Source organism: Ictalurus furcatus, chromosome 7, assembly GCF_023375685.1.
Source record: "Ictalurus furcatus strain D&B chromosome 7, Billie_1.0, whole genome shotgun sequence".
Classification (NCBI taxonomy): domain Eukaryota; kingdom Metazoa; phylum Chordata; class Actinopteri; order Siluriformes; family Ictaluridae; genus Ictalurus; species Ictalurus furcatus.
In genome coordinates, this window is record NC_071261.1 from 25,511,796 (window position 1) to 25,539,728 (window position 27,933).

The window sequence follows — 27,933 nt, forward strand, 5'->3', positions numbered from 1 at the left end:
TGAGTTTGTGAAACAATAAGGAAACATCAGTTGTGAATAGTGGTGGGTACAAGGGTTGACAGGGGTTAAAGGACAGCAGGGCTAAGCTCCAGTACTACAGTTTGAGACAAATGTAAATCATAGCATGGCATAATGATGACAATAATAAGGATGATGCAGTACAGTTTCACACTGCAAAAAAACATTTACAAAAAAATGTTTCAGTTTTAATACTGCAAAGAATAATTCAGTCAAGGCAACTGTTAAATGCTCAGTTACTGTTAACAAAATAAAAGGGATCATAAAAATCCCATGTTATTTTTTATTTAGTTCTGTCCTGAATAAGCTGTTTCACATAACAGAAGTTTACAGATTATAAAAGATAAAGATAATAGCTGAATTTATAAAAATTACTCCGTTCAAAAGTTTGCATACCCTTGATTATTAATACTGTGTGACGTTACCTGGATGATCCACAACTGTGTTTATGTTTTGTGATAGTTGTTCATGAGTCCCTTGTTTGTCCTGAGCAGTTAAACTGCCCAGTGTTCTTCAGAAAAATCCTACAGGTCATGCACATTCTTTACTTTTCCAGCATCTTCTGCATATTTGACCCCTTTCCAAATTGATGTTGAGATCCATCTTTTCACACTGAGGACAACTGAGGGACTCATACACAACTATTACATAAGGTGCAAACATTCACTAATGCTCAAGAAGGCAACACGATACATTAAGTGCCAGGGGGGTGTAAACTTTTTGATCAGTGTAAATTGTTATTATTTTGTTTTAAGAGCTTATTTTTTCATTTAGTACTGCTCTTCAGATACTAAATAAGATATTTACATGTCTCCCAGAAGACAAAATACTAACAATTTACACTGATCATTCTGTTAAAAAGTTTACACGCCATGGCTCTTAATGTATCGTGTTGCCTTCTTGAGCATGAGTGAATGTTTGCACCTCATGTAATAGTTGTGTACGAGTCCCTCAGTTGTCCTCAGTGTGAAAAGATGGATCTCAACATCATATAGCTGCTGTTGGCACAACTATCACAACACAAAAAAAAAACAGTCGTGGATCATCCAGGTAATGACACACAGTATTAAGAATCAAGGGTATGTAAACTTTTGAATGATTCATTTTTATAAATTTTGTTTAATCTTATCTTGTGGACTATATACAAACTTTTGGGCACAACTGTATATGTTTGATACAAGATTTACTGTCATTAATCTTTGCTTAACTTTAGTTATTTTGATAGCACATTAATTTCAAAAATAAGAAAGAATGATGAAAATGTAGTAACTGGCCATGTAATTGCAATTAGTTTATTTAAGTGCCAGAGCAGAGACAGAAAATAACTTATTTTAATCACATTATTTAGATATTTGTTGGCAAGAAACTACTGAGTTGGTACTAATTATGTGCTTATTTATGCTTATTATTGTTTAAAATATGCATAAAAATGCTCAACATTGTGATTTTCTTTAATAGATTTGATTGCTTCATGCTTCTGAATAGGGATTTACAACCTGGATGATGAATTTAATGAGTGCAAGACCACTTCACCAGAGTTACAGTTTAAACGTCTGCACATTATACAAAGCTTCCAGATGACGTATTTTCCAAAGCCCATTCTTTTTCTTCTGCTGTTGGTGCTGTGTGTGTGGGGAAAGTGCATCTTTGATGAGGTGCAAAGTTCGATCCAGGTGCTGTCTCCACCAGACAATCAACCACGCACATCTGATTGGGCCTTCATAGAAGATGATGTGAAGAGTGAGGTTTCTGTCAATGAACAAGAAGATTGGCTGACTCGTGTCCAGATCCAGAACCATCAGAATGTCATATCACAATATTCTCCACCTCAAAGATCTAAAAGGATGGCTAGGGATAGGATTAAAGTCACTGATAACCCACAGCCAATTAGGATTAAGACATGGACTCCTAGAGAGAGCCCCATCCTCTCACAGTGGGAAATGGAGAGACTAGAAGCAGCTGTCAGAGATGCAATCAGCACGGTGTCCAAATTACTCTCAGGTATTGCTTCTGTGTGTCTATATCTAGATTTAAAGCAGTCATTTACACAAACACACACACACACACACACACAAAACTGTTTTAGCTCACAAGGAATAGAAGCTTATATGTTCAGAGTTAGTTTCAATTCATTACACACTCACATCGAAAGAGAGATGTGTTTGCTCATACACACTTATAGAAGATAGCATAATGACCATATTAAAAATGTGTACATATATGAATAAATACAAATTAATTTGGTTTTAAGATGGCTGCTACAATCTATTATATATTTTTGTGTATCTTTATAGATAAGAGCTTGTTAAAAACAATCCAGTTTAAGATAATGAGCAACTCAACTTTTGAGTAGAGTTTGCTCAATGCCTAACTGGAGTCCTTTCACTTCCAGATTTTGTTTTTATTTAATCATCAATCATCACTTTTCAACTACACATTGTACATAGTTGCATATAGTACCTGGTTGGACCAGTTAAGTTGTTCTTATTGAAATTAAAAAGAACAGTTTAGTTTAGTATTTAAACAGCACATGTGCAATTACAGAGCTTTTAATTAATTTTTACATGAGTGTTATTGATTGGTCTACAGTATGGAGGGCCAGCAAGAAGCTGCTGCTGAACAGAGATATCAATAAGTACTGCCGCTTCATCTGGAGGAACAGCAGCTCTGCCAACTTCAACAAGTCAATTTTCTTCTCCTTTTCTGTCTCTAATTAATATTGTCTGTTTTGGTTTATGATTTATTTCAAAGAACATCTGCTGTTGATTGCCTTTCTCTGTTTCAGTATTTTAATATACAGTAAATATACTCTGAATTACATAGAATATTTTACATTTGTTCTTTTATTGTGCTATATGGTCTTTACTATGTAAATGAAAGTTGCATTCCATATTTAAACGACATTTCTCAGATTTAAAAAAATATATATAATTACCCTGTGCATTGTATCACACTCCTCAGGTGTGGCAAAGCCAGTGATAACTACCAGACTGAGAGTTGTCTAGGTGTGACTGTAAGTCAGCATTTTATACATATTATTTTGTTCATAGAAACTGTGTGCTCAGGCCTTACTCCATGTGTTGACTGACAGATCCCAGATGACCACCTGAGTGGCTGTGTTGTTTACCCTCATCCTGAACAGCCAGACCTGAAGGTGATAAAACCAGATGGGGCTGGACTTGCTGACACGGATGTCCTACTTTACGTGAAAGCTGAAAGCACTGATAAATGCAGAGCTGATGTAAGCAGTGGTGGTGTTTTATATTGGACTAAGGCCAAGATAATCTTTCTTTGTGTAATGATTAAGGTGTATTTTACTAGTATAAAAGTAAAATTATGATTTTAGGTTATAAAACATGTATCATTATTTGCTGAAGACTTGAAACACTATAGCCTATACCAAGTGTGTAGGTAATCTGTTGTTAGGTTATAAAACATGTATCATTATTTGCTGAAGACTTGAAACACTGTAGTCTATACCAAGCACGTAGGTAAGGCAGGTTTACTGTTAATCCTAAGGATTATTGGCTACTCAGTTGAAGAAGATATTTTTCCTCATATCACCCCTAAAATCTGTAGTGTTCATAGTGAGAAGATTAGGGGGCTGAAAGATGGGGTTAGGTGGAGGGACCAGAGATCCCTGTGTTTTAACGCTCCTATTATGTTGGAAAAAAAAGTTACATCCATTATGTTATGGGTTCAGAATGACTTCCACGGTTTAAATACACACGAAAACAGCTTACAACAGTAAACCTTTATTATGGCTTGTCTGAAAAACAAAAGTAAATATTTTGGTGTGATGACCCTTTGCTTAACAAAAAGTAGTTTCAGGTAGAATTAGTGCAGTTTTATAAGGAAATGAGCTGTAAGTTTTATTGAACATCTTGCAGAAACAGACACGGTTCTTCTGGAAACTTTGACTGTTGCACTCGCTTCTTATTTTTGCAGCAAAACCCAGCAGCCTTCATCATGCTTTACTCTGAAAAGTGGTCTCTTACATAATATTCTTCTTTCTTTACTGACATACAAACATTTTTCGGTAGCATGTAATTTTTGGCTGGAAAGCTAATGTTGAGAAATCTAAAAAAAACCCCTATAACTATAAGTTTGTACAAAAAAATAGGGTGCCTAATTATAATTAAAATATGAAATAATAGATTTGTCATGAGCAAAGTTGGTACATCATGAGTTCTGATGACATTAATTAATGATTAATTATTGCTCTTAGTCTAGCGTGCTGGCCTATTCAGCTCATTGTCAGAGCGACTCAGAGGGGCGACCATTGGCTGGCGTTATGGTCATCTGCAGGGAGCCACTCAGTATTGAGGGATTCAGTCATGAACACATGGTGCAGGTATCTGTGTATGTGAATGTGTGGGTGACATAAATGAGAATCAGAATAATGAGCAAGTTGTGTTTAATGTTTTTCCCTACATTGTTGACAGACTGTGATCCATGAGTTGTTGCATGTGCTGGGTTTCAGTAAAGAACTCTTCAGCAAGTGGACAGACCGTTCCCTCTCCTCCCAGAGTAACTTTTTAAAATACTGATTATTAACTCACTACAGTGCATATTATTTAGTAAATGTATTTTAGTGGTTACTGTTCCTACTTTGTACAGTAGTGAATGCTGTGTGTGTGTAGCAGTAATAGTGTGTTGGGGCTGTGTAGTGGGCATGGACTCCTCCTCTCATGGTCAGGTGATTTACACTGATGAGTCTGGACAGATGAGGCTCTACACTCCTAATGTGAATAAGGCTCTACACACACACCTCAACACCACACATAACCTGGGAGCTCCACTAGAAAATCAGGTATAACATACACACATACCATTTAAGCTAAGATATTGAATAAGGAATAAGGCATAGTTTAAACTACCTCATGTTTGTGAAATCATGCCCAGGATGCTGATTCTCATGGTTTCTCCTCACATTGGGAGGCTCGAGTTCTGCAGGGGTCCATTATGACAGCAATGTTGGCAGAACCGGCTCTGGTCCGGATTGACGTGATCACTCTCTCGGCCCTCCAGGACACCGGCTGGTACTCAGTAAACCTCAGCCAAGCCCAGAACTTGCTTTGGGGAGAGAGTAAGACTGGCTTAGTATCTATTATGGGCATAGAGAAGAACCCACAAGAACGGATAATGCAATCTGTACACAACTGGACAGTGGCAGAATTTTTGTAGTTTTGTTTCTGGCTCATTCACTAAGAGGTTAAAATGAGATTGTCATTTATTTTGGGGGTATTTACATTAGGGAATTATATAGAACCCACATACCAAATATCATGTCTTTTTTTCCGCCTCTGACGGAAGAATATTTTCAAAAATGGATATAATATTGTTCAAATTATCATGTGCTGGAATAGTGTGTAAAGAGTCTCCCATACGTGCATCCAGCTGTCCTGTGTTGTTTAATGAGCAGCAGATATGGTGGCTTTATGTGTCTTAGAAGAAGCAGGCCCCACTCTCCCAGGCTGCTCCCAGATCTCCCCCTGGCAATTAGCTAACAGCAAATTGCTGACATGTAGATTAAGGAATAAATAAAATAAAAAAGATAGAATTATTTATGATCTGCACTGCATATATGTAAGTAAAAAAAAAAAAGATCTCAAAAGCTATGTATTTGCTTGGTTGGTAGATGAAGGTGCTTTCTTTGGGTCTGTTTCCACCTGTAAGAGGTCCTCGCCCTTCTTCTGTACTGGCAGGTACTTTTACTTTCTTCAGCGATTCTGTACTGATACTGTATCTGTTTATCTAGGGATTCTACTATAGCTGAGCTGAATTGAAATGATTCAGTCACACTGTAATCTTATATACATACAGTATACTGTATAAGGTATGGATATTTAATAACTGTCTTTTGCTCTCAGTGGATTTGGTTGCCATTATCTTCACCTCCACAAGGCGGTGTGCCAGAGTGATGAGTATCTGGAGGGCTGTCGAATTTACAAACCTTTAGCCAATGGTGTAAGTCTTCTACACCTCTTTGTCTTTGTTACCATTTTTAAAGCTCTATTTACTTTTACACTTGACTCCTGCTCTTCTTTCTCTCCAACAGAGTGAATGCTGGAAAGAAGAGAATGAGACAGGGAGTGGACCAGAGGTGTTGAGTGGAGAAATTTTTCACTCAGACAGCCGTTGTTTTCTCTCAAACATTATCAGAGAGGTACAAAGGCATCTTTTCAAAGCTAACTTGTATTTAACATTGAAACTAATGTCTTACGTTAACATTTATTATGTAATTCATTTTATAGGATCATTTCTCCTTCAATGCCTCTGTATCAGGCCGCTGTTACAGGCACAGGTGCATTGGAAAGAACAGGTACCAGATCCAGGTGATGGGTTCTGATTGGCTGGACTGCCCTCCTGGGAGGAGCATCAAGGTATTTTCAAAGTCTTATCAGAATATGAAACTTTTTTTTTCAAGCGCAATGATTAATTTTCAGAGCTGATCTTCAAAGAACAGGTCAGCCAAAATGATAATGTGTCTAGCTATAAAGTTAACACAGCCCTGGTAGCTGTCATACATAGAAAGTCTTGTTAACATTTTTAGGCAAATTCCTAAAAACTTGTTTTGTCCCTTGTTGACAATGATGTCTGTGACATTCGTACATTTGTTTGCATGTTCTTTTATTTCTTAAGGTGTTTGGATATCGGGGTGCCGTTTTCTGCCCTGGCAAGCGATTATGTTATCACCATGATATAGCTCCTCCCACTTCACTACACAAGCCCCTCCCCTCATTTCTGCTTCTCACTGCACCCCCATCCAGGTCAGTATTGTGTAACACATAAAAACAGTTCTTTTATAATTCCTAAATTTATTTTCTCTACATACATCTATATAAATCGTCATCATTTATCATCTGTAGGGATCAATCCTTGACACGAGGACCCATAACTGGCCTGAAGTTTGACTCTGCGCTTCCCTTCTCAGAGATGAGTATAATGACAGTAGTGGGTGTCAGTGCTGTGCTCTTTTTCTTGAGCTCCCTAGTGATAATTTACAGGAAGTGCTGCCCATCCAGGCTCCGAGTACACGCTCTCATACAGTTGCCTTATACACTTCAGGTGTAGCCCATTGCCTCTGAATGTTCTGCTGTATACACACAGTATTTGCACAGCTGTTAATAGACTTTTGTCTGACATCGCGTTTTTTTTTCTGTTTGAAATATTGCAGAATGGCAGATTTAATTTAGCTATATTGACGTTTTTGGGAACATTTTTGAAATTTTTTAAGAATCGCAAATCTTTTTATTCACTGCCTTCCAACACCAAATCATACAATGGGTGAGGTACAATGCTTGGTATACTGTATATCCCCACCACCAACATTGACATGAAACTTACACCAATAGTGTTAACTTACTTAACCTTTGCATTTCTCTATCCATTTCATTGTTGAGCTCTTTGTGAAGATGAGACAGAGATGTTCCCAGAGTCTCCCTACCGAGATCAGACTTAATACTGATCTCAGTCCAGTTTTTGGTGTGTGGAGGGCTGCACATGGAGAAGTAAATCTACAGTAGAGCAGGAGGGAGGAGAAATCCCTCAGCATTCCAGTGTTCTATAGTTGCCATTCAATAAAATAAAGAATACTGACCTGAATATTTTGGAGATTTTTCAGCATTTGAATGCTGGTCCAACTGTAAATCTTTCCTCTTTAGCATAGTGATTTCCTGCTCCAGCTCTTTAATGAGTCCTTCAGCCTGCCTCTCTGCTGCTTTCTGCTTCTCCTCCATCACCTCGAGCAGCTCAGCCTGACTTCTCTCAGTGGAGCAAATCAGAGCAGTGAAGACTTCAATACCATGTGAAGTTAGCTAGCTATTATCTCTAGCAGACCTCTCCCAGATCATTTGCCACACATCTGTTTGTTTTCTTCAAGCAAGTCTGTATACAGAAATTATTTTATAGACATTTGAATGTTTAGCAGTGTCTTGCAAATCAAAATGTTTAGCAAATCAGAGCAGTGAAGACTTCAACACCTTGTGAAATCTGTTCCTCTGTGCTTTTCTACTGAAAGGGATCAAGTTGCATAGCTATTATCTCTAGCAGACCTCTCCCAGATCATTTGCTGCACATCTGTTTGTTTTCTTCAAGCAAGTCTGTATACAGAAATTATTTTATAGACATTTGAATGTTTAGCCAACAAGAATCCTGAGAATGAAATTGTACAGTCATGGGGAAAATAAAAGTACAGCCTCTTTCAGTTCTATGTTTTTATTTATCAGGGCCTAAATAACAATAGTGTGGTCCTCACCAGATAAATAACCTCAGGTGACAACAAAAACAACAGATTTCAATATGTAACCTTTTTTTTTTAAATTAAATTTGTTTATTAATTAATTAATTAATTAATTAATTATTATTATTATTATTATTATTATTATTATTATTATTATTGTTGTTTTTTTTTTTTTTACCAAAATGTAAACCAACATTCAGGTCGGAAAAAAATAATGCACCCTATAATTCAGTAACATCTACAACCACATCTTGACTACATATTGAAATCTGGTTTATTTTTTTGTTGTAACCTGAAGTTATTTGTTTGATTATTATAAGTAAAATGGATCAAGAGTAAGTAGTCCTTATGCACATGTTGTGCCAGTTTGTTTTCCTTCTCCTCTACCTTAATTCATTTGAACACTAGTTGGTTTAAAAAATGCGGTCCAGTGGTCTGTGAAATGTAAAAAAAATAATTTGCTACAGAGGTGGATATCATTCACCACTATTATTATCAAAATGACTGTATTTGTTATTGAGTTCTTATATTAGCCTGTGGAATATTTCAGAAATAAAACGTCAATGGCTGCAATAAATACCCAAATTATTATATTACACATTAAATAATAAGCATAAAATTTGAATAGTTTGATTATGTTTGGGAGAGGGTCTATGAAAAGTATGGAAAAAAGAAATTATTATTATTATTATTATTATTATTATTATTATTACATTTAAAGAGGTTTCTAGCTGTGAAAATACCCTCCTAAAAACATTCTTCCTGTTGAGTCTGTTTTTGGAGAAAAGTATTCCTTTAACATTAACTTGCCAAATGAAACAACAGACCATATAATTATTGAAATACATAGAATTACTGCATATAACTTTACATTTCTCTATGTAAACATTATGCATTTATGTCTATGCCAAGTGTCCCTGAATTTTCAAGATTAATCCAGAACTTGAAGCTTAGCTTACTTAATTTGTGTTCAAGTATCACATCCATTAAACAGTAGCCTCCATCAGTAACTTACCTTAGTATGTTTGTTTGGGGTCCCAGAATGCAACAGTAAGTAGTAGTAGTGAAACCTTTAGCCCAAGGAACCGACAAAAATGTTTGTAATTCAAATCAGTTTCACTTTCGTTTCACTAAAAATGTTACAACAGTTCCCCCTATCGGTCTCTCTGATGGGTGAAAGATAAAAATACGTCACGTGTGTGATGGTGTATCATTTCAGCATTACCAAAGACAAACTTTGCATACAAGTGCTGTTGAAATCTTGAATCTGATTGGTCAGAAGGCGTTAATTCATTTTCTGTAACAGCAAGGGCTGCTATCAGGGCTATAGTAGTTCCAGTTGCAATTAAAATCACACATTTAAATTAATGCAATACTACTACTACGACTACTACTACTACTAATAATGAAATCCTGTTATCATTCCTTGGTTATGATTTAGGGACTTGTATGGTGGAAGTGCTAGATAATCAAATAATAATATTTAACAAACATGCCCTCCCGAATGTTGAAGAAATAACAATCTGTCCCCCCAATATACAGTACAAAATATTTTCTATATGTCCCCCTTTAATGAACCCTGCCAACGGATCTGTCTTTTCTTCATTTATTCAATTTATTTATGTACATTCCTTTTTAATATATTTCCGTTTGTTAAGGAAAACAGGTGTGTGCTCCCCTCCAATTGTACACTTGTTTGCGCCCATACTCAACGCAAATTGGTTGGTATATTTTAGCAGCTCAGTCTGTAAGAAATGGAGACAGCAGCCAAGCGTAGAAAAGTGCAGCAGAACATACAAGCTTTTTTTCCGGACAGTAAGTAACTAGATACCTAAAGAGTAGGTAACCTTAGCTTAGTATAGAGGGCATCAAACCATTGCTTGGTTTGTTCTTAAGAACGTCAATTAACTGTTGATATTTGCACACCCATGAAGTAGGCTAGGCTAACATCAGCTCCAGTTTTTGACCATTAACGTTACATTCACTTGCATATCCTCCCGCTGAGTTTGTTGTGAACCCTCACGTTGTGACAGACTGTTATAAATGCGAGTGAAAGTGAGGAAAGTTGCACAGCATTTTGTTCCTTTACACTACATTTGGGCTAAGGACAACTAAGTGATTTTACAAATATAAGGCTCAGCATATTGCTGAGATGTGATAACTTGGCAATGAGAGATATGGAAGTAACGTCTGAGTTGTGTCCATATTGTAGTTATCCATTCAGAACTAGTTATGGCAGTTTGTCTTTAGAATTAAGAACAGAAAACTCCAGGACCCTTTACATAGCTAACGTTTCAGGTTACCGATATATATATTGTTGTACACTTGGTACACTTATTACAAAGCAAGCTAAACTAAAACTAAATTAAAAAAGATAATCTAAGTCAGTCATTGCATTGAGTCAAATAATGGAACCTGGTCACAATGCAGGCAGCACAGCATTGCCTGGAAGCATCTGTGGGGAAATTGTATTTACAACATATTACAAAATACATATTAAAAGGTACAAAATATGTGTGTGTTTCATTGTCATTTCAAATGACAAGGAAAGGTACAGTTTTGTTCTGTTTTCTTCTGTATCCGGGGCAGAGGTCTGAGTGTAACAGGGAAAGTGATCAGGCCAGAACTGGAGCGGGTGTAAAAGGCATTTACTGATTAATTTAAAGATATAAATTAGAACAAGTATAGATCCTGATAAAATGTATTCATTAAAAATATATACAGGTGTTTGGGACACCTAGCAATATGTTTTTATACATTACAGTTATATCCTATGTTGAACTTCAGTAGCAAAAGGCAATTGTGTGAATGAATGTGGTTAAGGTTCTGGGCTATTGATCTCAAGGTTTAATTTTAAATCTCAGCTGCACCAAGCTGTCTCAGTTTGGCCCCTTGAGCAACTCCCTTTAAGCCTAAACTGCAAAGTCACTTTGGATAATCAGTGGAATTGAATTTAGACCTTTTTTGTTATTACAAGGACTGAAGAAAGGATATAGTTTCTGAGTGAAAGACTGGCCAGTGAAAGAGTAGATATGAGACCTTGCCATCACATCATAAAAGGAGACCAGACCCTCCTCATAATCCACAAACACCCCCACCTTCTCCACATTCTCTCTCAGTGTGAGGGGGACAGAGGGACCGGCGCAAGCCTTATACTGATTCCCCTTCCTCAGTACCACAGCCCAGAATCCATTCTGAGGAGTCAGTGTAATCTTCCCCTTCCTGTTAATGGACTCTGTGGCCACTCCAAGATCCCACTTAGTTTTCCCTCTGACCTGCACCTCATAATAAAATCTCCCTGAAGAGAAACTTTGCTTCCCTAGTACACAGGGGCTGTAATCAAACCTCTGTGGGGTATCAGGGAGATCTTGTTTTGTGTCTTCATGTGTGACTTGTTTTCTATCATTAGACAGGATGAGTTTGGGACTTGCTGTATCAGGATCCAGAGTCACATCCAGTGAAAGGCAGATATTTTTTGTAAAGAATGTAAAGTAAATCATGTAGATCAACATGCTTTTCAGTGCAAAAGGCCAAAAAGACATCCTTACCTGCATATTTAATTTTCTTTTCAAACTCTAAAAACAGAAATAATTTGTTCAATCAAATTTTTGTTGTAAAAGTATTAAATAAAATTAGATCAATGTGACTAACTCACACACACACACACACACACTACATTTTTGTTGATTCTTGTGGTTGTCAAGTATAAAATGTTAAATGGCACATCAAACTGGTAGCGTTGCAAGCATCTCACAAAACAGCAACTAAAGTAATAATATATAATAATATATGTTATATATAGATATAAAACAGAATATATAATACTAGAATATTAGTCACAAAATATAAATGGTGAGAGAGCTGATATTAGAATTGCCATACATACAAAATCTTTAAATAGATCTATACAAAACTGTCACTGTATATGTCCTTGTACACAGTGACATGTACCGTTAAAAAAATAATTTTTTGCATATGATACAGTATCTCACAAAAGTGAGTACACATCTCATATTTTTGTAAATATTTGATTATATCTTTTCATGTGACAACACTGAAGAAATGACGATTTTCTACAATGTAAAGTAGTGAGTGTATAGCTTGTGTAACAGTCTAAATTTTCTGTCCCCTCAAAATAACTCAACACACAGCCATTAATGTCTAAACCGCTGGAAACAAAAGTGAATACACCCCTAAGTGAAAATGTCCAAACTGAGCACAAAGTGTCAATATTTTGTGTGGCCACCATCATTTTCCAGCACTGCCTTAACCCTCTTGGGCATGGAGTTCACAGGTTGCCACTGGAGTCCTCTTCCACTCCTCCATGACGACATCACGGAGCTGGTGGATGTTAAAGACCTTGTGCTCCTCCACCTTCCGTTTGAGGATGCCCCACAGATGCTCAATAGGGTTTAGGTCTGGAGACATGCTTGGCCAGTCCATCACCTTCACCCTTAGCTTCTTTAGCAAGGCAGTGGTCGTCTTGGAGGTGTGTTTGAGGTCATTATCATGCTGGAATACTGCATACTGATCATGCTCTGCTTCACTATGTCACAGTACATGTTGGCATTCATGGTTCCCTCAATGAACTGTAGCTCCCCAGTGCCGGCAGCGCTCATGCAGCCCCAGACCATGGCACTCCCACCACCATGCTTGACTGTAAGAAAGACACACTTGTCTTTGTACTCCTAACCTGGTTGCCACCACACGCTTGACACCATCTGAACCAAATAAGTTTATCTTGGTCTCATCAGACCACAGGACATGGTTCCAGTAATCCATGTCCTTAGTCTATTTGTCTTCAGCAAACTGTTTGTGGGCTTTCTTGTGCATCATCTTTAGAAGAGGCTTCCTTCTGGGACGACAGCCATGCAGACAAATTTGATGCAGTGTGTGGCGTATGGTCTGAGCACTGACAGGCTGACCCCCCACCCCTTCAACCTCTGCAGCAATGCTGGCAGCACTCATACGTCTATTTCCCAAAGACAACCTCTGGCTATGACGCTGAGCACGTGCACTCAACTTCTTTGGCTGACCATGGCGAGGCCTGTTCTGAGTGGAACCTGTCCTGTTAAACCGCTGTATGGTCTTGGCCACCGTGCTGCAGCTCAGTGTCAGGGTCTTGGCAATCTTCTTATAGCCTAGGCCATCTTTATGTAGAACAACAATTCTTTTTTTCAGATCCTCAGAGAGTTCTTTGCCATGAGGTGCCATGTTGAACTTCCAGTGACCAGTATGAGGGAGTGTGAGAGCGATGACACCAAATTTAACACACCTGCTCCCCATTCACACCTGAGACCTTGTAACGCTAACAAGTCACATGACACTGGGGAGGGAAATGGCTAATTGGGCCCAATTTGGACACTTTTCACTTAGGGGTGTACTCACTTTTGTTGCCAGTGGTTTTGACATTAATGGCTGTGTGTTGAGTTATTTTGAGGGGACAGCAAATTTACACTGTTACACAAGCTGTACACTCACTACTTTACATTGTAGCAGAGTGTCATTTCTTCAGTGTTGTCACATGAAAAGTTATAATCAAATATTTACAAAAATGTGAGTGGTGTACTCACTTTTGTGAGATACTGTATCTTTTTTTAAATACATTTTTGACCAATTTCATGAATTGCAACAATAATTGTGGAGGAGAAAAGTCTCTAACAGACAATACAAAGTAATGCCATACTGACTTAAAGCAATTAAATGTTAATATTGAACATATTGGCAAATATTGAACACAAATGTAACATATATGTTATATTGGACTTAGAACAGACCACATCAACAAGGACATTTAAGATTTAGTATAGTATGTTTATATATGGTTCTATACCTAGAAAGATGTTATTGTAGGAAAACATTGTAGTCAACTGAAACCCTTTCTATTTTAAATCCATTTAATATGCATGATATTAAGAAGTTGGATCTCATTCTTGTCCAAACATGCACAGCTATGTATCAGTATTGCTAGCCATGATTAACTGTCATGGGAAATTCTCCCAAAGGAAATTGTAGGAAAGAAATTCAAGCATGCATAGAGAAGCCTGGACTCTGGACTCAGTGCTCAGTAACTGTGACTATACTTGATGGACAATCTAACTAAATGATAAAAAAGGCCAATTATAAAGAATTAGAAATGTACAATAAAGGGTGACTAAAGTGTGGTCTTTTAAGAAAAGTTATAGTTTTCAGTCAAGAGTTTTTCCCTGAATCTCTGAAAACAGACAAAACCAAACTGTTAATATCAAGGGCAAACAATGGTACATAAAGAAATGAGTCTTTCAGATTATTAAACACTGAACTAGGGAGCCTTTTCTGACTTGTCATTGGCTCTGAACATTTTAAGTGCAATTTTATTGGATTCTATAAGGTGTGAGTGTTTTTTCTGGTGCTTGAAAAATGAAAATGTACCTTGCTTTTCCATTATTCTCAGAGTTACTAAAAAGAAAAACAATGATTCATTTATTTTGAAAGCATTAAGCTGACACCATACAAAATATTAAAAGAAATGTCACCACATTTCATTGCTTTATGATTAAGCATATAACATAACAGAATTAAACATACTAATATGATGTTTAGTTTATAATTTAGTCAGATCTTCCACAGCTCTAAAATCTGCAACTCTAAAAGGACTGGAAGTTAATCTACCAATAATAAAAACAAACAAACAAAAAAATCACTATTGTTGGTCTTTGACTCATTAAAGACATTACCTGTCTTTTGATAGACACATGTAGTGGTTAAAATGAATCCAGCTGTAGTTATCAACCCTAAAATTATAATACTGATGACAACGCCCTTCCACGCTTCAAATACTTCACCTGAAATACAAGAAATGCAATTTAAAAGTATTGATCCTGTGTAACTTTCTTTGATTTGTTTTATTTATGCTAGACATTATGTTTATAGAAATGTTGATGGTTAAGGATTATTACTAATGACTTAAATGCAAAGTGTGAAATAGGCACTTACTATTAATGTTGACCTCTGTCTCCATCATGTGATGTTTTTGTAGAAGTCTGCAGTAAAACTTGTTGGAGTCGCTATAATCATAAACAGTGATGTGGCGTTTCACACTGAAGCCCTCAGTGTCTCTGTGTATCTGTGTATCTTCAGCAGGCAGAGTGTCTCCTTCTCTGTTCATCCACAGAACCTCAGGTTCAGGGTTCCAGCCTCTGGACTCACACACTAGATTAATCCCACCTGAATGATCATAACTCTCCATCGTGATCACTGGATGGCTTCCCAGAACTACAATAATCATCAACAACAGGTATTACAAGGTATTATCTTGACACATCTTGATACATGACAGCGTTAGAAGCTATAGATGACACTATACATTTCTTTTAAATTTTATCCTCCAGTTGACATTATAGCAACACTGTAATCTGTAATTACAGAACACTTACAGTTCATACAGTAAGTGTTCTGGCCAGAGGAGAATAACCAGCCAAGCCACATTCGTCATTCATCATCACAGATATATAATGTAGTGTTGTAGCCAAACATGGCCTGAATGCCTTGCCACATACACCATGTCATTTGTGTTAAGTAAGGTCGACAAGAAAACTCCAGGGAACGATGGCCATGAACAACAGTGTTTAAAAGCATCATACCTGAATGGCCACCGTGTAACTTTGTGGTAAAGATCACCACATGTAGGCGACAATGCCAAAAACACTCAAATCACAAACCCAAAATGTAATCCAAAACAAGGTCAAAGTACAGCAGGGTCAAAAGATATCAGAGTTAGCATCCAAATCAAGGGACTAGTCAAGGGCAAAAACATGGCAAGACAAGGCAAGATAACATTTGTAATACAGCCCAGCACCTACAAGAATGACAGGCAAACTGCAAGGTTTCACAACTAGAAAAAAAGTCCATGTGATTTTTATAGCGGTCATATAGGTTGTTACGCTTCCGCCGGTGGATGGCGCTGCGCCGTCGAAGCGCAAAGACTGCTGCAGAGCGCGCGTGCACGAGACTCGGACATATGGACACGCGCGGCTCGTTTGTTTAGATTTACTTCCTGTTCAGGTATTGGCTTATGTTCGAGGGTGTGTCTTTATTTCCCCAGGTGTCTATGCTTTAGTTTAATTATGTTGGTTATTTAAAACCCGCGTGTGGCTACGCCCTTCGCAGTATTATAGTTTGTAACGTTAGTAGTGGTTAACGAGTATAGGTTTAGCTATGCGTGTGAATGGGGGGTTTGGGTGGTACCAGCGGGTGGAAGCAGCTGGTGGAAGCAGCGGGTGGAAGAAATAAATCCGCTGCTTCGCGGCGTGGAGAAAGCGCTTCGCCCCCGTCCCGTGGAGCGGAACAACGCTCCACCATGCTGCCCTGCTAAAGATCCAGTCACGCTGCCCAGTCCGGAACTGAAGGCTGGCATGCATAGGTAATGCATAGGATAAGTGAATGAGTGGTTCAAATTCAACACTTCTATTCATTAGACTGTTTATAAACAAGGTTATTAAGCCTATTTCTAGATATTTTTTTCAGCTCAAGCTTAAAATGTTCTCATTTTATTGACAGATAATTTTACTAATTTCAAGTGTTTATTAATAGAAAGAAGTGAATTTATCTGGCAGTAGAATAACATTTTTAAGATTGAATAATGTCTAGAAATTGGCTTCTTCTGTGTTTTGTAGTGTCTCTTGTAATGACAATGTTATAGCACTAAGTCTGTTAATGTTGATTTTACACAAAGGGCAACAAATCCTGGCATTATTTGATTGTTTTTCCTGCTTTAACACATCCTGTTCAACCCAGGCAGGGCTGTAAATTTGCTGATGATCTGAATCAGGTGTGTTCAGAGCAGGGAAAACTGTAGAATGTGCAGGACAGGATACTCAAGGACTAGACCTGGGAACCTGTGGTCTAGTGCTTAAAGACACTTTATAAGTGATGAAATCTATAAATGGTCAGTTGTAATGCAGAGATTAGATTATGAATTATCTTGCATTCAAACTTTAATAAGAAGACAAGTACCTTTCATTCAAGCCTTGTAAACATATTTCCACCACATGCAGAATAAATCTAAAAATTGTTCTGAACTGAGTTCTCAGGGAATAAACTTTGAACAGAGCAATAGATCTTTCCTTCGACAGTGACATGAACAGTGATGTCGTCATACCATGAGTTTTCCTCAACAAGACACTTGTATTTTCCTTCATCAGAGACTTGGAGAGATGAGAGTTTGAGTGAAGCGTTGCCTTTCTGTAGCTCCTGTTTAAATAGTGAAGTTCTTCCTCTGTAGGACTGTGCCTGCTTTTCATATTTGTCTTCATGATCTTTAGAGATGCACTAATGAGTCTTCTACATCTAGTCTGAACCACTCCACTCATGTGCACAGCGCTGGTGTTGGGTTTGATAAAACAGGGAAGAACCAGATCTTCACCAGCTACAGCAACAAGAGGAGCTTCTGGACCAACCACCTCTAATCGCTCTGTAATGTGAAAAAAGACATCAGATTGTCATGATTCCCCCTTGAAGCAGCGTGCTCTAAGCGCGAATGCGCGAGCACCTGCTTTTCCGTTGTTGACCGTAATGACATCTGGACACGTGTGTTTTGTTTTGTCATGTCTCCTCCCTGTTCTGTCATTGGCTGGGATTTCACGTGGGTCTGTATTGCTTTCAGCTGCTAGCAGTTTAGACGCTGATCATGTCCGCATATATACCGCGCGCCTCCCAGCACACAACGCGGAAGATTAATACCATAGAGTTAGATTAGTTCGTATCGTAGTCATAGTCACGGTCCATGTTTAGAGTTAGTTCAGTTCGTATCGTAGTCATAGTCACTGTCCCTGTCCATGTTTAGAGTTAGTTCGCGCTGGATTATCCGCTTCCAGTCCCTCGTCATAGTTCGTTTCTTGTTTTGTTTATCGACCCTGTTTTCCGTGACCACGACCTAGATTCCTGCCTTGCCCCTTGTATGCCTGTTTGCCAATCGCCTGACCTTTTGCATGTTTATGGATTACGTTTTGGATTTGTCTGCCTGTCTCTCTTTCAAATAAACAACTGTTCATCCTGCACTTGCAGGACGTCGCTCCGCTTTCATGCTCCGCCGAGGACTTCGCTCAGCCTGCCTGCCCGGCTGTGGATGTCGCTCAGCCTCCTTGTTCAGCCGAGGACGTCGCTCCGCTTTCATGCTCCGCTGAGGACTTCGCTCAGTCTGCCAGCCCTGCTATGAACGTCGCTTCGCTTCCCTGCGCCGCCAAGAACACCGTGCAGTTTCCTGGCTCTGCTTGGGACATTCAGCCCAGGGGGCCAATTAAATGGGATGACTCATGGCACTCCGGGAGGAGTGCCTTTGGGGGGGTTCTGTCATGATTCCCCCTTGAAGCAGCGTGCTCTAAGCGCGAATGCGCAAGCACCTGTTTTTCCGTTGTTGACCGTAATTACATCTGGACACGTGTTTTGTTTGTTTCCGTCATGTCTCCTCCCTGTTCTGTCATTGGCTGGGATTTCACGTGGGTCTGTATTGCTCTCAGCTGCTAGCAGTTTAGACGCTGATCATGTCCGCATACCACGCGCCTCCCGGCACACAAGGCCGAAGACTAATGCCATATAGTTAGATTAGTTCGTATCGTAGTCATAGTCACGGTCCATGTTTAGAGTTAGTTCGCGCTGGATTATCCGCTTCCAGTCTCTCGTCATAGTTCGTTTCTTGTTTTGTTTATCGACCCTGTTTTCCGTGACCACGACCTAGATTCCTGCCTTGCCCCATGCATGCCTGTTTGCCAATCGCCTGACCTCTTGCATGTTTATGGATTACGTTTTGGATTTGTCTGCCTGTCTCTCTTTCAAATAAACAACTGTTCATCCTGCACTTGCATCCGTCCTATCTCTGCTCCGTCACGATTCATGACACAGATATATTACATTATAATAATGTGTATCTGTAATAATTATACACAAATCTAACATGGCTAGAATATGTGAAGATTCATTTACACAAATTTATTGTTTTGTAGAAAACATGAAATACATAAACTAATAAAGGTGAACATTAATAAAAAAAAAATATGTACATGGAGCAAGAGTGCATGCATATACACACACAAACACAAAAGGTGGATTTATACCTGCTTGAGATTCCATAAAGCTGAAGAGAAGCAGTAGAGACATACACAGGAACATCATCCCTGTTCTGTAATTGTTACAGTACATTTCACAAATTAAATGGCATATAAAACTCTTCTCATTAAATTCACTTGTGTATCATACAACATGCTGCACCATATTTAACAAAGTATTAAAGTCCTTTCTCGCTACCATCAAGGTTTAAATCCGCATTCTTTTTACTTTGTCCAGAGGTAGGGAAACCAGTCAAACTAGTTGAACACACACACATCCCTTCTATTCTGCCATTCTGTTTCAGTCTGCACTACAGCTTAAAACCACTGTATTTTATTGATTATTTTTTCTTTATACTTTTAAATTGTCACTTAGTCTGTTCGGTTGTATCTATACAGACATCAGCTGAACTTCATACATTTTATTGATCATATTAAATTCTGCAGTAAAACTCCATGTGAACTGTAAATGATCTTTGTCATCATTACAAATCAAATATGAATAAAGTTCCACAATCATAGGGTGGGTTGCACCATTTAGAATTAAATTAAGCACAGTTCAGTGCTAATCTAGGATTTGTTGATCTGGGATTTATTTTAAATTGTATTTTGTGTTGCACCATTTAATTTTAAACACTGATTAACAAATTGGGTATTAGAATTAAAATCTCCATTTATGAGTAATTTTCTCCGCCACGATGGATTCGTCATTGACAACATTGTGTCAGCGCATGTGGATTTCATGAGCCAATTCTCCAGTGTAAATAAACAGCAACAATGTTACTCTTTCACTACCACCTGAGTGACTACAAAGTACTCGTGAAAGTAAAGGTACTTGAAACTTTAAAATAAAATTCAACTGCCGTTATTAACCGCTCATTCACATAACTGAAACAGGCCGAGAAAATGGCGCGTTGCATTAGAAGCTCACATTTTACAAGCCATGAAAATTTTTTATCATATCAATTAATGGAGCAATATGGAACAAAATTGAAGACAAAAGGACATAGCTTCACAATTAAAAAGAAATTAGACGCCTGGGTCCAGCTAGCCACTGATTAAAGACAAGCGAGATGTTAATAATCTGAAAGCCTGCTGATAAAACCTCAAAGTGAAAGTGAAAAAAGATGCAGCACATGAGAGAAGGGACAAATAATTAACTGCACTTAAAGCGTTCGTAAAAAAATTAAATAAAAACACCCAAAACTGTATACGGTACCATAACGAAGACAAACTGTATGTTGATACGTGAAATTCTCTAGGGACGTCGGACGGCGTGGCGCGGTGACGTAATGACGCGGGCTGTTAATCTAATTATGTTCTATAACATGTAAAACGGGAACATGACAGGAGTATTCTAAAAGCGACTCATGTAAACACCTTAATCACAATATTATCTTAATCAGAGTAAAGTCAATAATTAGATTACTGCTGTCCATGTAAAAGCATCAGAGATGGAGCAGCTCTGGCTGCATTTTGGTCACTTCCATGTCTAATTGCAGGTTCAATTGTTTGGTTTAATCTAATCACACGTTTCCTTGCTGAATCGGTACTTGTTTGAAAATTCAGCACCATCATAAAACTCAACAGGGTTGAGACGGTGCCTTATTTTTCTGTGAGGAACTCATTTTCTCCAATCTACCAATAAGTGCTGCCATTTTGACAATTTAAACCTCCTCAACAGCAAGTTTAAATTTAATCCCTAACTGAAATTTAAATCTGAGTTTAAAGTGATGAAGCAACAAGATTATAGTTAATCCTGGTTTATTGTGAAATTAAATCCAGGATTAAAATTATGGTTTAAATGTAAACCTACTTACTTTTAAACAAGGTTTAAAGTTTGTTGCAACAGAATTATTAGATAAAGCTTGATTTAATCTAGATTTAAGCTTAATCCTTATTGGTGTAACCCACCCATAATGTGTACAAAAAACGTAAGGATTAAAATTATTTGTTTGTGCAAAAAACAAAACAACCCCCCCCCCCCCAAGGTATTAAAATAAACTTTACAGCAATTTAAAAGGGAATATACATTTTTAAAATTTACCAGAAAAAGTAAAATATTAACTTTTTATTCTCACAATTTAATAGATGATTGAATCTGTGTGATGAAAATTCATTCAGTGTTAACTACAGGAGAGATGATCAGTGGTGCTGAATTTTTACCTCCTGCATTAGAACAAGGACTGAAGAATGGATAGAGTTTCTCAGTGAAAGACTGACCAGTGAAAGAGTAGATATGAGAGCTGGACTTCACATCATAAAAGGAGACCAGACCCTCCTCATAAACCACAAACACCTCCACCTTCTCCACCTTCTCTCTCAGTGTGAGGGGGACATCAGAATCAGCACAAGCCCTATACTCATCCTCATTCCTCAGCCACACAGTCCTCAATCCATTCTGAGGTTTCAGTTTAATGTCTCCCTTCCTGTTAATGTTCTCTCTCGCGACTCCAAGATCCCACGCAGTTTTTCCTCTGACCTGCACCTCATAATAAAATCTCCCTGAGGAGAAACTCTGCTTTCCCAGAACATCAGGATATTTATTAAACCTCTGTTGTATGTCTCCATCTGTCACTTGTTTTCCATCAGCAGACAGGATGAGATCAGGATGAGCTGTATCAGGATCCAGAGTCACATCCACTTAGAGAAACACACAGAGTGAGATGTGAGTTTGCAGGTAAAAAATATTAAATCATCATCAGTGGATCGGATTCATTAGGATTTATAAGAGGATTTGTAGAAGATTAAATAATTAAATATTTTAAATGATCTCTTGTAAAAAGAGAAAACTTGTACAGTTGATGGTAGGAGCCAGTCAAAGATATATAAAATGTTTTCCTTCTGAAACGTTAGTCATTTATTTGTGTTTGTAATTTTTGTTCTTCAGGAAAAACATAGAGAGAGTCACAGAAGATGAGAGAAAAACATTTGAGGAATACTTGATCCTGATGGAGAAAATAAGTTCAGCGAGTCTCTTGTGATAAATATCTGGTAAGTTTTAGTTTTTGGAAGAAAGCACGTGACTCTAAAGTCCATGATGGAGACAAACTGCATTTTTAAATTCTTTTTAACTGCATGATTATAAATCTCTTCGACTTCTTTGTCCACCACAACAACAACATTCACCATTGACAGGCAAAGAGTTTTATACTCATCACTTTTCCACATACATGCTGTAACACATCATTCTTTCACAATAATACATTATTTCCACACAATGTTTTACTAAAATTATAATCTTTCATTTTCACAAGTGAAGCTTGTTAAAATGTCTGATCTCCACAGGATAAATGAGTCTGATCTATAATGAGTTGATGTTAATCTGTTTCTCTCCTTCCTCTCTCCTCTGAATGAATGAATAAAAAGTATACACAGATATCAGGTGCTCCGTTATAATTCACTAATTCCCCCCACACTCCCGCTGCAGACTCCGGTTAAAGAAATAACACGATAGTTATAAAACACTTTTCTTTATTAATCTGATTCAAATCCACGATTGCCTTCGCAGTGTTCTGTTGCTATAGTGATACAGGCGCGCTCCCGAGAGGGGGAGGGGTTTAATGGTAGGAGCTCGATTGCCTTTGCCGAACCCTGAGTAACCCGGATGTTCAATTAACTTCAGTTATTTCCGTGTTGAATTATGCAGCTGAATTTGACTGGTAGAATTTGAGCTCTGAAATTATCGACCTGAATACAGACTTCTGAATATCTGACAACTGAATTATTCAATCTGAATTTAAACCAGGATATTAAGACATGAATCTAAACACTGAAAAAAAGAAAACTTGAATTTCAAGCATGTTAATAAATAAATAAATACAGATGTGTGATTTTCAACCTTATATATTTCAATATTATAAATGTCTATCAGTTTTTCACTCCCATACACGAACACACAGAACTTCTCACTTCATGAGAAAATTTCGATAAAGAAACAGAACAGAGACATTTTCAAACTCACACCAAAATAAAAGTAGCTAGTGTAACGTTTACTTAAAATATATTTTCCTCTACATCCGAACTTCTACCAGCACTTTAAATAAAATCATTTCTCAATCATACTAGTTACTGTTTTGTTTTCTGGGGTTTTTCCAACATCAAATAATCAGGATTATTCAATAAGCAGCAGGACGCCAGTGAATTTATTTACAGTCTGTACTTACTGTAGCTCTTTACTTTACTTACAGTTTACTCAAAATGACTCTTGTGAAAAAAAAATATGAATTCAGTGAAATGTATGATGAGCTCGACAGGTGTGTATTGTTTCACCTGATAGTAAATTAACTTTATTATCAGATTTAATTTATCCCATCGTTTTAAAGTCATTTTAAAATGACCAAATAAACACTCATCCACTGTGTGTAGAGATATAACCACATTTTTATCAGTTCCTCTCGGGGTTTGTGTTTGTTTCGTGTTTCTCTGTTTTTAGTGTAAATGATGGATATTATCCAGCAGTGAGGAGTTTTCATCTCTACAGAATAAATTGTAAAGTTTTATGAAGTTGTTATATTATTTGTCCGCTAGATGGCAGTGAAAGACCACAACACTATACACTTACACACTCCTATCTGAAAACAATCACTGCAAAATAAACAAATCAATATTTTACTAATAAATTAATAATAAAGATAAAAATAATAATAATAAAAGGCAAATCCCATGGAAAAAAGTTTTAAATCAGCTGTGTGAGCTCTTGGCAGAAAAGCCGTTTCCCCATTTACTCAGTATGGCTAAAAAAAGAGAAGATATAAAAGCATGTATATGTTTATACACTAGCTAATAGATTAAACTGATAATTTCCTCAGAATTTTAATGATGGTAGCCTAAATAATGTTTTTTTTAATGTGTTGGATATTTTTATTGTGACATGGGTTAGAAATGACTGCCACTGCATTTCCTTGTCTGAGTGAGAGAGAGAGAGAGAGAGAGAGAGAGAGAGAGAGAGAGAGAGAGCGAGCGAGCGAGCGAGAGCAAGCTGCAGCTTTTATGTGAAAAAAGTAAGAGACAAAGTTTTCATTTTTAGTTCCTGAGGTTACACACACACACACACACACGCACACACACACACACTAGAAACACGCAGTTTAAAATGTAAGCAAAATTCTGTACTTACAGTAGACTTAAAAGTATAAAAGTATAAAGAATAAAAATAATAAATAATTCAGTGGTTTTATGATGTAGTGCAGACTGAAATAGGATGACTGTATAGAAGAAGAATTCTGAACACACACACACGCACAGACACACACACACGTCTTCTATCCTGTCATACTGTTTCAGTCTGCAATCTTAAAACCACTGTATTTTATTTATTATCTTTTATTCTTTATACATTTATACTTTTAAATTGTTTTAAAATTTATTATTTGCTTTTCATTTATTGTAAACATTATTATTATTATTATTATTATTATTATTATTATTATATTCCTTTCTTTATTATTTTCTGCACCTGTGCAAACGAAGAATATCATTATACATTGAACCTTGTGCATATGACAATAAATTTCTTGAATCTTGATTAACTCTCTAGCTGGGCTGGATTATCCAATGGGTGTCAGGGGCCCATGTGCACTTGGGGCCCAAGCGAGGGGAAGAAAAAAAAATTCTTTCGTTTTCTTTTTTTTTTTTTTACATTGCCGAAATGGAGGGCAATGTCTGGTTGGGCCACACAAGATTAAATAAGACTCACTCCACATAACGTCTACAGTGGAGTAGTCTGTAGGATGTGTGGTGTCTGAAAGTAGCTTTTGACGTGTTCAACCCGAGCTGGAATCTGCCTTTTACCGAACTCACTCTTCTCCCTTTTCCATCACATATGAGGTTGGAAAGACATTTATTTTCAATAAATATAAAGAAAATATTTGAAAAGTGGAAATAAAGTGCCTAACGACTGTTTAATAATAAAGTGTTTATCGGTTAGAGGTAGGTGTAGGGAGGGCTTTATTGTCCCAGTGAGGTGGCATCCATTTAATAATTTTAAGAAATATAGTCATTTACACTCTGTTATTACTGCATCCTGTTAATGTAGAATAATACTGATGTGCAAATAATATCTGTCACAAGTATAAATAGCATCAAACAATTATTTCCACAAAGAACTGCTGCTTTTATATAGTGTAAATAGAATATATCGCTAAATAGCATATCGCTAAGAAGATGCTGCTATTGTCAGTGTAAATAGAATATATCGCTATTGTCACTTAGTGTAAATAGAATATATCGCTATTGTCACTTAGTGTACAAAGAATATATCGCTAATCACTTAGTGTACAAAGAATATATCGCTATTGTCACTTAGTGTAGATAGAATATATCGCTAGTCACTTAGTGTAAATAGAATATAACGCTATTGTCAGTTAGTGTAAATAGAATATATCGCTATTGTCACTTAGTGTACAAAGAATATATCACTAATCACTTAGTGTACAAAGAATATATCGCTAGTCACTTAGTGTAAATAGAATATAATGCTATTGTCACTTAGTGTAAATAGAATATATCGCTATTGTCACTTAGTGTAAATAGAAAATATCACTATTGTCACTTAGTGTAAACAGAATATATCGCTATTGTCACTTAGTGTAAATAGAAAATATCGCTATTGTCACTTAGTGTAAATAGAAAATATCGCTATTGTCACTTAGTGTAAATAGAATATATCGCTAGTCACTTAGTGTACAAAGAATATATCGCTAGTCACTTAGTGTAAATAGAATATATCGCTATTGTCACTTAGTGTAAATAGAAAATATCGCTATTGTCACTTAGTGTAAATAGAAAATATCGCCATTGTCACTTAGTGTAAATAGAAAATATCGCTATTGTCACTTAGTGTAAATAGAATATATCGCTAGTCACTTAGTGTACAAAGAATATATCGCTAGTCACTTAGTGTAAATAGAATATATCGCTAGTCACTTAGTGTAAATAGAATATATTGCTAGTCACTTAGTGTAAATAGAATATATCGCTATTGTCACTTAGTGTAAATAGAATATATCGCTAGTCACTTAGTGTAAATAGAAAATATCGCTATTGTCACTTAGTGTAAATAGAAAATATCGCTATTGTCACTTAGTGTAAATAGAATGTAACGCTATTGTCACTTAGTGTAAATAGAAAATATCGCTATTTATTTTCACTTAGTGTAAATAGCCGCTGCCTTCAGATAATGACACCATGTATAACCAATAAAAAGCACACTGATATTTTAAAAATCTAAACAGAATGATAATTAGTCAAGCACAGGTGTGGAAAGCCCACGCTGTCAGATAACCCAGTGCTGAATTGGGGGGACTGTGGGAGTCGTAGTAGTTCAAAATGAGGGAGAGAAGTGGTTGTTGTAAAACTGGCATAAAGTTGGCTTGACATTGGACGTTCAATGTTTGCAGATATGCGGAAATTAAGGGACCGTCTCTAAAGTTACATACGACATTGGTATACCCATTTCTAATTTCAACAGCATTTGAAGATAATGACTTACAGTCATAAAACCAACTGTAAAGTGTTCATGTAGGTGACAGCTATAATGCACAAGTTTTAGATTTTTGATATTTAATAAAATAAACTATCAGATCATATCAGGTCATATGTAAATATTGTCATGTATGTCACTACCAAATGGTCTCATACACAAAATAGACCCTAATGTAAAGCTCAATAGCATTTTAAAGGAATGACTTACAGACACAATACCAACTGTAAAGTGTTCTTGTAGGTGTCATCTATGACATCATAGATGCATGTGTCAAATCATGTGTAAAATTTTCCATGTACAACCCAAATTCTAAAAAAGTTGTGACACTGTAAAATGTAAATAAAAACAGAATGCAATGATTTGCAAATCTCATAACCGCATATGTTATTCACAATAGAACATAGAAAACATATTAAATGTTATTTATCAAATGAGTAATCTCTACCATCTCTACCATCTTCAAAAAACAGCTAAAGACCCACCTCTTCCGTGAACACCTAACCAACTCATAAAAAAACTCTGTGCACTTTGCTTCTTCTGGAACTCAATTAATGGATCTTGTATAGTAGCACTACTTGTATTGTTCTCCGCTTGATATATCGCTTTGCTTGTATTTTTCTCATTTGTAAGTCGCTTTGGATAAAAGCGTCTGCTAAGTGAATAAATGTAAATGTAATGTAAAGTAAGGTAATTTTAAACTTGATGGCCTCAACATGTCTCAAAAAACTTGGGACGGTCACCAAAAGGCTGGAAAAATAAGTGTTACTAAAAAGAAACAGCTGGAGGAACATTTTGCAACTAATTAGGTTAATTGGTCAGTAACATGATTTGGTATAAAAAGAATATCTTAGAGAATTTCTCAGAAGTAAAGATGGGCACCAATCTGCGAAAAACTGCGCCCACAAATTATGGAGAAATTTCAGAATAATACTCCTCAATGTAAATCTCATCATACATGCATCTGGAGAACTCTGTATGCGCAAGGGTCAAGGGTGAAAATCAATATTGCATGCCCGTGATCTTCGGGTCCTCAGGCGACACTGCATTAAAAACAGGCATGATTCTGTAATGGAAATCACTGCATGGGTTCAGAAACACCTCCA

At 37.0% G+C, this 27,933-nt stretch overlaps 2 protein-coding genes and 1 long non-coding RNA gene across 3 annotated transcripts; 2 read left to right on the forward strand and 1 right to left on the reverse strand.

Moving 5' to 3' along the window:
* The first annotated feature begins 1,595 nt into the window (after positions 1-1,595).
* On the forward strand, positions 1,596-6,909 carry LOC128610710 (ciliated left-right organizer metallopeptidase). The gene is made up of 11 exons (XM_053630129.1): positions 1,596-2,019; positions 2,608-2,701; positions 2,980-3,031; positions 3,110-3,259; positions 4,247-4,372; positions 4,464-4,548; positions 4,689-4,831; positions 4,924-5,107; positions 5,444-5,516; positions 5,892-6,081; positions 6,276-6,909. The coding sequence occupies exons 1-11, from the start codon at positions 1,596-1,598 to the stop codon at positions 6,471-6,473; spliced, it is 1,719 nt and encodes a 572-aa protein (XP_053486104.1). The 3' UTR covers positions 6,474-6,909.
* Positions 5,062-19,412, reverse strand: LOC128610262 (butyrophilin subfamily 1 member A1). Its single transcript, XM_053629468.1, has 10 exons — positions 19,354-19,412; positions 17,403-17,714; positions 15,239-15,517; positions 14,980-15,087; positions 14,675-14,701; positions 11,812-11,838; positions 8,004-11,720; positions 7,622-7,908; positions 7,388-7,538; positions 5,062-5,538 (listed from the first exon to the last, which is right to left on the reverse strand). The coding sequence occupies exons 1-7, from the start codon at positions 19,409-19,411 to the stop codon at positions 11,176-11,178; spliced, it is 1,356 nt and encodes a 451-aa protein (XP_053485443.1). The 5' UTR covers position 19,412; the 3' UTR covers positions 5,062-5,538; positions 7,388-7,538; positions 7,622-7,908; positions 8,004-11,175.
* LOC128610281 (uncharacterized) lies at positions 17,818-19,095 on the forward strand. The gene is made up of 2 exons (XR_008386328.1): positions 17,818-18,198; positions 18,308-19,095. It is a non-coding gene; the product is annotated as an uncharacterized LOC128610281 (long non-coding RNA).
* Positions 19,413-27,933: the final 8,521 nt, after the last annotated feature.

Coding starts and splice junctions, on each gene's coding strand:
- LOC128610710 (XM_053630129.1), top strand. CDS start 1,596: ATGACGTATTTTCCAAAGCCCATTCTTTTTCTTCTGCTGTTGGTGCTG. Junction 3,260..4,246: donor CTGATAAATGCAGAGCTGAT/GTAAGCAGTGGT, acceptor TATTGCTCTTAG/TCTAGCGTGCTGGCCTATTC. Junction 4,373..4,463: donor GTCATGAACACATGGTGCAG/GTATCTGTGTAT, acceptor CATTGTTGACAG/ACTGTGATCCATGAGTTGTT.
- LOC128610262 (XM_053629468.1), bottom strand. CDS start 19,411: ATGATGTTCCTGTGTATGTCTCTACTGCTTCTCTTCAGCTTTATGGAA. Junction 15,518..17,402: donor CTTGTTGAGGAAAACTCATG/GTATGACGACAT, acceptor TGATTATTGTAG/TTCTGGGAAGCCATCCAGTG. Junction 11,721..11,811: donor AAAGAAAATTAAATATGCAG/GTAAGGATGTCT, acceptor TCTGCCTTTCAC/TGGATGTGACTCTGGATCCT.